Source organism: Fusarium solani, assembly GCF_023522795.1.
Source record: "Fusarium solani strain SB1 chromosome Unknown bctg00000007, whole genome shotgun sequence".
In the NCBI taxonomy this organism is placed as follows: Eukaryota; Fungi; Ascomycota; class Sordariomycetes; order Hypocreales; family Nectriaceae; genus Fusarium; species Fusarium solani.
The window spans coordinates 3,058,361-3,070,639 of NW_027072150.1; the positions used below are offsets into that span (position 1 = coordinate 3,058,361).

The 12,279-nt window shown below is 43.5% G+C and overlaps 2 protein-coding genes across 2 annotated transcripts; one reads left to right on the forward strand and one right to left on the reverse strand.

Annotated features, from left to right (window-relative positions):
* Positions 1–4,834: 4,834 nt before the first annotated feature.
* Positions 4,835–7,181, reverse strand: MRS44_011922 (uncharacterized protein; the record flags this gene model as incomplete). Its single annotated transcript, XM_046274394.2, has 3 exons — positions 4,835–5,923; positions 5,969–6,769; positions 6,822–7,181. The coding sequence occupies 3 exons, from the start codon at positions 7,179–7,181 to the stop codon at positions 4,835–4,837; spliced, it is 2,250 nt and encodes a 749-aa protein (XP_046123534.2).
* Positions 7,182–10,309: 3,128 nt separating this feature from the next.
* MRS44_011923 (uncharacterized protein) lies at positions 10,310–11,802 on the forward strand (the record flags this gene model as incomplete). Its single annotated transcript, XM_065619921.1, has 9 exons — positions 10,310–10,405; positions 10,458–10,501; positions 10,554–10,691; positions 10,748–10,817; positions 10,876–10,903; positions 10,958–10,978; positions 11,090–11,448; positions 11,507–11,591; positions 11,654–11,802. 9 exons carry the CDS (start codon positions 10,310–10,312, stop codon positions 11,800–11,802), a joined length of 990 nt encoding a protein of 329 aa, XP_065475993.1.
* Positions 11,803–12,279: the final 477 nt, after the last annotated feature.

Here is a 12,279-nt window from a genome sequence, read left to right on the forward strand (position 1 = left end):
TTTTTCTAAATATAAAATTATTATATTTAAGTCTTTTTATAATATTTATTTTATTTATATTATAATAATTTTTTAATTTTATATTTTTAATAATTAATATAATAAAATAAAAAATAAACTCTTAATATTTTTAATAATTATTTTATTAAATTATATTAAATTAAGTCTTTAATCTTATACTATTTTTATACCTTTATTATAATATAAAAAACCTTTTATTTAATAAGTCTTAATAAGTTTTTTATTATTATTAAGTTTAATAATATAGCCTATAAAGTTAATAACTTAGGTATAACTTAAAATAAAGCTAAGGTTATTTTAAGTTATAATCTAAGTAATAAAATATTTATTTTATTTTATTAATAACTTTTAAAAGTATTTATAACTTATAATATAACTTTAAGAGCTAAAAATATAGCTATAAAGAATTAACTCTAATATATTATATTACCTAATAGTAATTTATATAGCTATATCTTTATAGATTTTTTAAAAAGTATTTTAAATATTAATTTTAATATATTTTAATATAAGGATTTTAAAAATATAAGAATTATTATAATAGCTTTAATATTATATAAGAAATCACGGTTTAAATATAATTAAAGATTTATATATTAGTAGGGAAAAAGGTATGCGGTTTCTAGGGGTACGCGGTTTCTAGGGGGTGGGGCTTAGAGCTAGAAATAAGAACGGGCCCCGTTTCGACTTCGGATGACCCCTGTGAGAATGGAGATGCATGATTGGTTCAAAAGCGGAAACGGGCCCCGTTTCGGTCTTTAATTCTTAAGTAGAGACGAAATGCCACAATCAGCGGACCGGAAAAGAAGAGTGGCGCTGCAAACATTATAATAGAACCTACGCCTATTCTAGGGGTACTATGGCTCCTATAAAATATCTTATGGACCGTCCTCTTAATAGCTATAGTCTACTAAAAGGAGTCCCGCGAATAGCTAAAGTAATAATAATATAAATGCTTCTTAAATAAGCTTATGCTATAATAAAAGAAAATCCCCGCAAATGCTATTAGCTTAATAATTAATCCGGAGATTTAATAGACCTTAATTAGCTTAAAGAATTATATATAAGGTTTATTATAGCTTATTTTCTCTTATTTTTAGCTTATAGAATGCCTAGAGTTCTAAGTACTCTTAGCATATATTAATAATAATATTAATACTTAGCTTCTAAATATATATAAGACTATTAGGAAATAGATTATATAGAAGTATAAAGATTAAAAAGAGAAGGTTAAGTAATATATATAATTAATAAAGTTAAGAATGTATATTAGCTATAACCTTTAGACTTTTTTTAATTCTTTAGCTATCTTAGGCATAGTTAATTAGTATATTATAAAAGATAATTAGCTAAAATACTATATTTTAGCCTTAAAAGATATTAATAGTAAATATAATAATTTTTATTATATTATAGCGATTTTAGAAGTAATTAATAAATAAGGCTTTACTTTAAAGCTTAGATATCTCATAATAAATAATACTAGTAATAATAATATAATAATAAGATCTTTTTTACTTAGTTAATATAATATACTATTTCTATTAATTAGCCTAAATATCCCATAGGCCTCTTATGCTAATATAATATCTAATATAATCTAAGGCTTACTAACTTTGCTACTAAGGTTATATTATTAACCTCGCTAGCAAAGCTTTTCTCTTTATTACTAATAATAAGAAGCTTAAACGTGATAATACTAGGTTTAATATAATAATAATAATAATAATAAATTTAATAATAATAAATTTAATATATAATATCATACTAAAGCATATTATAGCATAGTAAAAGAAGTATCCTCTTAGTAAGCTTTATAACCTTATTAATTATATTTAATAAAGTATTTAGTATAACTAAAAGCTTCTTACTATTAGCTATAACTATAAGCTTATATAAGATAATAATATAAGATAGAGCTTATAATATATTATATTAAAAGCGGCCTTAAATCTTAGAGATATAATTAATAGCTATTTTAATAAATAGATAAAAGTAAATTATATTAGAGATAATCTCTCTTTAGAGGATTAAACTATCTTAGAGAAGATTAAGTCCTTAGAGAGACTAAAAATAATAACTAAGGCTCTTAAGTTATTATTTATAATACTTAATAATATCCTCTTAGCGATAGACTTTATATTAGTATAATTTAAAGCTAGCAAGGAGGTAACTATTAATAATCTAGTAATAGTACTAATATATAACTTAAGCTAGGCTAAGTTAGATAAGTATTATTGCCTTATTAAAGAATTACCTATATATATTACAGCTATTATGCTCTATCTTTTACATAAATAGCATTATATCTAGGAGAATTAGAAAAAGAAGTGAGTTAAGTTATTAGAGAAGTTAATAGAGACGTTATAGAATAACTATAAACCCGTGGAATTACTTTTTCCTCTCTATAAGGTCCTATTAATAACTATAAATAAGTTCTTAAACTAGAGGAATAAGTACTTATAGCTATTATTTATTATAGATAAATATAAATATTATTATAACTCTAAATAGGTTTATAGGTTTATAAGCGCCTTTGCATAGTAGCTAGAGGAGATATAATAAAAAAACTACTTAAACCTAAGTAAAATAGCGGTAGGTATACTATTAATTCCCATAATATCTGCTAAGCCTAAATAACTCTTCTCTAGGGCTAAGATAATTATTATAGATCGTTGAAATTAGCTTAGGAGTGATATAGTTAAAGCACTAGAATGCCTGAAGTCATAGTTTAGGATACGAGAGTTTTAAGGTGATATACTTTAGCTGCCATAGTAGAATAACCTAGATTATATGCAATATATGGGATGTATTGTCACACTAGCAATATATTAGGTTCTTGGCAATATAATATAATATAGGCCAATGTCATATGACCTAATATAATATGCACCACTTGGCAATATAATAATATTGCGAGGCTTCTATATTGCCAATATACGTATTGTTTATATTATTCGCAACACTGAGCCCTATGGTCCTTTCGTTAGCAAAGGAGGCGATTTGCATATATAAGTACTCGGCCGTAAAGATCTCGATGCCCTCATGTTAGATTTTGTCTCTGAATGGCTTTAGCAGACGCCCTTAGCAGCGATGACGAGTTTGAAAGAAGCTTGTATTAACGAAAGGCTTCAATGTCTCTTAGACTTATTGATGTGCGCAATGCCGTTACGGATGATGCATTGCCCTCCAACAAGTCTATTTGTTCTGAGTCATGGCACTTGACCGCTGACTGGGAGAAGGGAGTGCCCTCATGGCTACATCTCTCTTCTCGCTTTCGCAAAGGGTGGCAATGAAAGCTGCGATTCGGTATAAGAGGGCTTAGTGGATGGTTTCTTTCTCAACCATCAGTGTTGGAAAAAAAAAAAAAAGGGGGGGGGTATACAAATGCGCCTGTGAGCCAAAAGACCAGCCGAATCAGGTCCCTCCCGGGCAGAAGTAAAGATTTTCCAAAACTCGTATCTCTTGATCCGAAGCCTTGATTGGTGAGAGTGAAGAATACAGGGCACGTGCCTCTCGAAGATAAAGCAAGTGATTCTCTCACTTTCTTCCCCAACCGCGCCAAGGGGTAAGCAGAAGACTTTACCCATATCGTGAGTGAGTGAGCCGAATGACTCGTTCTCTAGTGCCAATTACCAGGAGGAACTGAGCGAGGAGTGTATAGTCCTGAGAAGCCAAAGGGTTTGTCGCTCCTACCCTTGACCGCAGTACAAAGGAATCAAGATAAGGCTTTGCTCATTGTTGATCACCGTTGCTTCCATTACTGAGCTAGTCAAGTCCGTGAGTGATCATTTGACATGCCTTCAATTGGAAATCGCGACGAATTCTTCTTCATCCTCGGATACACTGAGGAGAGGTAACGAATGTTCGGGACAAGCCCGAGTAGGTACATATGTATATATAGTGAAATCGCCAGCCATTTTAGGACATTTGACAATGAGGCAAAAGCTTGACTAGGTTTCTTGTGGTGGAGCGGTCTCAATTGGACTTCGGCGGACTATGTATCTTCTTTTCAGGCTGAAAATGGCCCTCGGCCTACTTGTCTAAAGCAGACGCCGTGCTGGGACTGCGGTTCGCTGGAAAAACAGTCTATTTTGGCCGTTCGTAGGTGAAACGCACATACGCATTGCAGAGTGTGTTTACAAAAGTCTAATTACGCCAAAATTGACCGTTGTGAAGTCCAAATCTTTTGTTTAATCGATCATAGCCACTAGAAAGAAACTATTGGAGCCCCCCCCCCCCCCCCCAAAAAAAAAAAAGTCGGGGTGTGGGTAGCTCATCAGCACCCTTGACAGGCGTCGGCGTACGTAGCTTCACGTCCAGTTTAGAAATCACGCTTTCCGGGTCCAATGGAACAAGACCTGTGCCTTGAAAACCTCCCCAAACGTTCTTTTCCGTTATAGACTCCTTACTGCCATCCATTCCCGATTGCCGGGCCGGGCCAATTTTGCGTTTGAACGTCTTTCTGTGCTTGCGATAATCATACCTGTCGAGACAACCCCCATCATGAAGCCAGTCTCATCAAAGTTGTACCCGTTGGCTCATGGTGGGGAACTAAGCAAGCTTAGTTGGCCACAAAATTCCGAGATAGCCACGAAACCCTGAGACATCGGAAGGGCGCCACTTTCGCCCTGATCAGACCACAATTTCATACTCAACAGTTCACAGACCGCCCAAATTTATTCACAAAGCCCAAATTGACGAGATATGAGGCGTTTAGCGATATAACACTGATCCAAGCAAACTCACGCCCGTAGAATCGGCTACTGGGGCTTCTAATTGCGCCCTTCCTTCCCGACAGTCTGCCGCACAATTACACCCGGCCAGCGTCAATTTGAGCTTCCCTAGGTAGTGGTGACGGTGATGATGTCTTCTCACGGTGTTTTCGAAAGATCCTTGCCTTTCCAAGGAGATGTTGAAGTCGCTGAGGCGGCCCAGGGCACGGCGTAGTAACTTCTGCTGGTGGTGACTCCCTAGGCGGCGAAGACCGAGCCCACGGCGGCAACTGGCTGGTCTCGTCGACCTGAGAGATCTCGATGACTTCAAGGACTTCCTCTTCTTCCTCTTCCTCCTCATCTTCGTCGCCGGGGGGCTTCTGGATCATGGTGATATCGATATCTTCGTCATCATCGTCTTCAGGCAAGATGGCCCAGTCTACGGCGTTCAGCGGCTTCGGTGCGTACTGGGCTTTCTCGATCGATGCCGTGACTTGAGAGGAATGACCTGTATCGATTGTGAAGAAATCGTCAGTCTTGTTTCCGAGGATTCGTGTGATTTCCGCCCGTGACGAATCAAGTGAGTGATATGTGATGTCTTGCTGCGTTTCTACGAGCCACTTCTGGAAAGTCTTCCCTTGCTTATTCTCTCGCCATGAGGCCTTGATATCATTCATTTCTTTAATGATAAAGGGGCGTTGATGACGCTGCTCAGCTCTCATCAGCTTCTCTGGTCCCTCGGCTTCCCACTTATCCCTTTGCTCACGCAGTTGTGCGAGGCTGAGAGACTTAGAGAAGTCGCCATAGGGCCGGCCTCGCTTTCCCGGTTTCTTCTGGTTATAGACCTTCTCAACGGGAGCTCTTCGGTCATCCACATATGCCGTGACCGTGTTAGAAAGATGCACAGCTTCAGTCACGACCTTCCTCACTTGCCGAAGCTGGCCACGGGTTGGGGAACTAAGCACATGAGCGTACCTCTCGGAGATATGCCTCGTAACATCAGAAGCTCGTTGGAAGCGAGTCTCGCCGGGGAGAAGCGAGGCAAAGGCGGGATCGACAGCCTGCTGCGCCTTCATCTTCTTCTGCATAAGATGACGGATAACTGGATCTCGGTTAACGGGGAAGATGCCGCTTTTATCGAAGCCTGAGATGATGCTATGCTTGGTGAAGCCTGCGTCGAAGATATCCTATGACAGTGAGTGTATAGACTGAGAACAGACAGGTTGGCTCACTTTGAATCCCTCTGTGAACTCGAGACGAGAGAAAGATATGCCGCCTTTGCGTAGATGCATGCGTAACTTCTTCTGATGCGCATTCTTCAGAGGCTGAAAGACTCCGATATCCATAGGCTGCATAATATGCGTAGAATGAGGTGGCAAGGGAGCGAGGATAATATCAAACTTCTTATAATACTCCCTAAGCTCGAAGCAGCCGTGACCAGTGAAGCCATCAAGCAGAAGCACCCGGTAGATACGCTCCTCGTCGTCGTGACATTTTGGATGGGTGTCATACTCTTCCTGAGGTCGAAGCGGATCACGAAGGTGCTCGTCATAGCCAAACCACTGTTCGAGAGTGACTCCACGACTCTTCGCAGTAGCTGACTTTGACCAGCTATGACGGTTGAAGTGCCGTATCCACTCGAGGAAGATCTCGCTATTGTTGAACGCTGTGTCTGACTGGGCAAAGTGCATCTCAGGATCGGCATCAATATCAGCAAAATCGACGGTCGGGAAAGATGTAAAGACGAGCCAAGGAGGAATCGTCTCGCCGGCAGCTTTGCCAATGCCAACGAGAGTACATGACTCTCGGTTTGCCGGGTCAAGAGCTTGGTATCGCGTCAATCTCTTGGTCCGTACGACGAGGCATTCCACCCGAGAGCGTAAGCAGCCTATGCGAATGCCGCCCTCGTCGACGTTCCACATCTCGCTGGCGCCAATCCGGAAGCTCCTAACGGCATGCTCGAGTCGGTCGAAGAAGACGTTGACATCGTCAAGGCCACCTGCTTCCCAAGACTTGCGAGCTGACTCCACGGCCTTCAGGAACGTCTTCTGGAGCTCGGGGTGATCATTACGCCACCTTGCGTACCACATTAACAGGGCTTGCTGACGGGTCTCCGCGCATCTTGAGAGTGTTGGCTGCATCCTCAATCTCTCCCTTGGTGGCTGGGAAGCCCGTTCTTTCCATCCAGATGACGAAGGCGACGAGACTGTCATCTTCTTCGTCGGTGAGAGCTTTTGGCCGGCCAGCCGGCCGAGGAAGCCTTGGAGACTTGAGCTTCGTAATCTCACTTTGCACTGCTGCCACAGAGGAAGCTTTGTACAGCTCGGCTGCCTTCCTGACTGTCAGAGGCTTCCTGCTTGAACTGGCGGCCTTGCGGCCTTGCCCGGCTGTGGCACGGGACCTGAGGACTTCCCGGGCCGCCTTGACGTTGGCCTGTACACTCATAATCTAGCTGGACGTATTACTACCAACGAGGAACAAATTTGGCCGTGTTTTCGCCCAGAAATGGGGAGGGATCGAGATGGTGCTATGTAGAGGGCTGTCTCAGGGGTTTTATCGCAGGGTAGGCATGATCTTCACGGCCTCATGAAACAACTGCATTAGTAATCTAGCCATATGCTTTAAGTAACTCTGCGGGATAGAGTACCTCGCATAAGAGATAACCTCAGATAACAATCAATCAACACACTGCTGCTGCCCATTATTCTTTACCTGATCCTTGATCCTTTCAGTACGCTTAGTGCGATAGGTTTTGTGGCTGTCTCGGAATTTTGTGGCCAACCAAGCTTGCTTAGTTGGATCGCCTTGGGGCTTGCCCCACCATGAGCCAGCGGGTATTTGCTAAACTGGGGTATGTCCTGGAAGAAGGCTGACGGAGCGCTGAAGCCTGAATGCACAAACTCATCAAGTCGCTCGGCGATACTTTCGACGGACTGTCCATCATGCAAATATGACAAGCCAAGACTGGTTGCACAAGGTCCGTAATGACTCGATCACTAGAGCGTTGACGCTCTCTCAAACTGTCGATCTCGCTGCGGAGGACGGCTTTCGGCACGTGCTCGTAGGGGATATATACATTCGATACTCTGGGCACTGCATCGTCCACAGGGTTTTTGGCCGTTGCACTATAGCGGAGTCTCGGTTTCGATGCGGAGCCTTGGGATTGAGCGATGGGTTAATGTGTAATTTCGGGTGACTACAACTGCATTGCAACGGTGAGCTAGATATCAAAATAATACCAGACGGATTGCGAGAGCACGATTATTGGCAGAGAGAGAGAGGAATGGATACTGGATGCGTTTTCTTTAGAGGCCTTCTACAAATGCATGATTTCCATCGCCAGTGGCATCCCAAACGCAGCGGGACATATCCACAGCCTATCCTTGAACCCGATAGGGTTAAAACAGGCACCATGAACACGAAGATTGCACAGTCGAGCACCCAACGGGAACCAAGCGCGTTTGAACGATTGGGAAAGCCGGCACCTCCAAAATGCTCAAGGTGTCATATTGTAGGCCATTCAAGGACGTCAAAGTCATGCCCCCTGAGACAAGAAGAGGTTTTGTTAGAGTCGTCAGTCTCGCATCTAGCTGAATCCTTAACCACGTCAACGCAGATATTAGCTAGCTAGTCTCAGGAGGCTGAAAATGCATTGGCCAGTCAGATTCGAATTCCATGCTCTTCGATCGATCAGCCCATCGATGTAGAAGAAGCCCAGTGCCAGGATACTATAGTAGTGGGGGCACATCGCCGCAGCCATCACGGGCTTCAGAGGAACCAGAACTGCCCATACCATCACAGTCAACGCCACTACCTTCATCCACACTACCGACAAGCCGAAAAGCTCAAGTGCTGCCGTATTATGCGCCTGAGGCTATATATTAACGATATGTCGCTGCGAGAGCTACATGGTACAAGAGCCAACCTGCTGGGAGCCTCAAGACCAACCAGGCATACCGTGGGGCAATAGGTCTTCCGCAACGGTACAGCAAGGAAACGTACGCTTGGTGCCAAGACTATAAACAGATGGGACGGTTTTGTTATTTGCCACAAGGAGGGCGAAGAGAATAGACGAGAGAAGAAATGATGGCCTACATCGACTGGGACTACGAAGAAGTTCGACGCACGGATGCTCAGGCCCAACAACAGCTAGGAAACAATAGCAAAGAAAAGTCTCGACGCGGCATAGCGGAGATTTTTAGGGAGGCGGAAGAGGATATAAGAGTTCAAGAAGCGCGGTATTCTGTAGCGTAAATATTCTAATCCATTCATTGTTACCTGAGCATGGCCGCCCGCGGAGTACATAAACGATGAATTGTTTTGTGTCAACCTAGCACCGATACATGAATGCAGACATCGAACAAAAGATCAGTGTAGATCGAGGATTAAAAGGAGCGTGTGTTTTTCTATCTAAAGGAGCGACGAGAGTCGGTCTCTTTATACCCGTGTTCAGTCTGCCGATTCATAGACAGCAGGCTGTTGCCTGACGCTAGTTGTGGTCGTTCACGATGATCGTGATCCTTGCCTCCAATAGTAACCGAATATCGCACTAAGCGTACTGAAAGGATCAAGGATCAGGTAAAGAATAATAGGCAGCAGCAGTATATTAATTGATTATTATCTAAGGTTATCTCTTATGCGGGGTACTCTATCCCGCAGAGTTACTTAAAGCATACGGCTAGATTACTAATATAGTTATTTCATGAGGCCGTGAAGATCATGCCTACCCTGCGACACCGAAGGTCTCTAGAGCTTGACATTTTGCTGGGATTGAATCTGGAGCTGGTGACCAATCAAAGACAGGATGCCCCGCTAAAATCTTATCGCGGCGCCCGGGCGCTGATTTTATTGTGGCGCCTGGGCGCCGTTCCAGTGGGACCCATCTCCTCAGAGATCTTAAACCTCCAAGCCGTACCTCGCCCCAGTATCGTACCTCTAATAGTTAGCGCCCACTTTAGGGGCCCTCAAGGAGCATGACTGATAAGGTCTTATCATGCGTCTACTTACTCCTCGCGCGAAAGATAGTATAGAATAGGTATCACTGCTAACCAGAGTTTTGATTGGTTAGAGCCCCTCGTCGTGACCGCCTTGGAAGCTTAAGACCACCGAGATATTTAATCTTCGCATCCTCCACGATCCTCCCGTGCCCTTTTCATATCGTTTAGTCCCCTTGCTTGGGAAAATTTCTCTTGAATCTCCTCTTCCTCCACATCCAGGGTGTTCAACCTAGGCCTTAGAAGACCTCTCATCGCAGCTTATTATCTGCTCCGACAATCCCAATCCAGGGAGCTGGATCGTTTTGTCATCCTGGTACCAACACCTGCCCAACAAATACCAACTGCACAATAATGAGCTTCTGGACAAGGATTTGCCCCGGTTAAATCTCGTCTGATTCTGGGTACGTGGCGTGAGTGTTGGTCCGACTTTCTGACAACCCTAACCGAGCTGCGATTGGGTCACATGTACCTGTGGCCAGGGATGTTCCCCTCATTAACTTTCCACCGCTTGCGAGACTGATCAAGTCATTTATATCCCCAAGACCCTCATTATTTTGCTTCCGAGATCAGACAATCATGTCAAACCAACCTGTAGGGTCCGTCACGCCGGCGGATGCCGCGCCCGTAACCTCATCATCCGGAAATGAGCCCATCCGTGCAAGCGACTCAGAAGTGTGTCTTGTCTGCTCGAAATTACCTCAAACATTGGCTGACATCATCTCAGAGTGACTCTTCCAATGGCGGTGACTCTTCAATGGGCCAAGATACGTTCGTGACTCTAAGCAGCGGATATTACCACATTTCTAATATCGTATCGCAGTTTGAGCAGTACAGCTTCTGTCTCTTCCAGTATCCTCCAGTATCGTCGGCTTCAGGGGCGCACTTATCACAGCGAGAAGTTCGAGTTGAATTATTTTCTTCCCAACGATGACCCCTTACTGGAGTCTCTAGACTTGACGTGCGACTTGAGACTCCACCACGCTCAATGAGAAGCCAGTTGCTGATCACCTCCAGTCATCATTACCTGACAATTCTCCTGGATGAAGAATTGTTCCTCGCCCCCGTGAAAGAGGAAAACATGCAGGTGGGCATCCGCAGTCAGCGATAGACCCTTGTACTACTATTTACACGACGTTGTGCAGCGAGTCCTTGACGTTGGTACTGGGACCGGTAAGTTGCTGAATCATGTACATTGGAGAAGATCCTGACTGATCAGTTGATAAGGTATCTGGGCCATGTACGATGGTAAAGAACTCTGTAGTTGTAGTTCACCTGCTGATCTATTATAGCGAATTCGCTGATCGATACCCTGGTGCCGAGGTTATAGGCACTGATCTCTCTCCATGCCAACCCCAGTGGATCCCCCCAACGCCCGCTTTGAAATTGATGATGCGACCTTGACGTGGACCTGGGACCCAGACCAGTTCAACTTTATCCATATACGCTATCTGTTTGGCGCTGTCAAGGATTGGGGTGGTCTATTCAAGGAGGCCTACCGCTGTTGTGCCCCAGGGGGCTGGGTGCAGTCGACCGAGGCTAATGTCGAGTTCCGCAGTGACGATGGAACTGTCGACAAGGAGCCCAGTCTTCACATGTTCACTAAGCTTTTTCAAGAGGGCGGCAAAGCTTTGGGTCGCCCCTTTTTTGTTGATCATCTGCAGGAAACGGAATTCAGAAAGGCAGGCTTTGTAGATGTCCAAGTCATCGATCACAAGGTATGCAATTTGACTCCCTCGGATAAATCAAGGAACTAACTGATGCTGCAATTCTTAGCTTCCGGTTGGTGGCTGGCCCAAAGATCCCAAGCTGGCCCAGGTTGGTCAGTTTGTCAGAGCCGCCTTGGAAAATGACCTTGAGGGTAAGAAAGCGGGCTCCCCTATCGCATTGACTTTCTGAGGTCTTATGTATGCTTTGTTCTAGGCTTGACTCTCATGATGTGGCACGATTTGTTACAGTGGCCCAAGGATGATTACCAGTTGTTTCTAATGGGCTTGCGAAAGGGGTTACAAAACCCAAAGGTCCATAGCTATATGACTGTGCGTTACGTTTATGGGCGCAAGCCCGAGTAACTAAGGAACACGAAGGTCTAGAGGGCACCTCTTTGACCGCCTGGATCGGCTAGGTTGGAATGGCCTCAACTTTTTGAGATTGTATCGGAAATTCAAGGAACTTTGAAATCGATTCACGGTTTCGATAATCGATCTTGTCGCATGGGACTGACACCGTCGCCACTGGCCCAAATAGTCAGGAGCCCACAGCCATCTCTCCAATCGAGGGCTGGGGCATCATCGTGCCCCCCGGAATTCATCCCCCGTATGAGCAGCCCGTTTACCCTTTGCGTCCTGTAGACAATTGTTAACCTCAGCAATGGGCCCATTCCTCCCATCAAAGTTGATCCCACAGCCCCAATTGAAGTCGACATCACGGGATCCATCCCTTGGCCAGAGTTTACGTATGAAAGCCATCTCATGAGTGTTTTTATTGTGTCTCCAAGGCTAACCTTGCTCAATAGTGTTGAGACAGAAACCCAACGTTTTCTGAAAAGC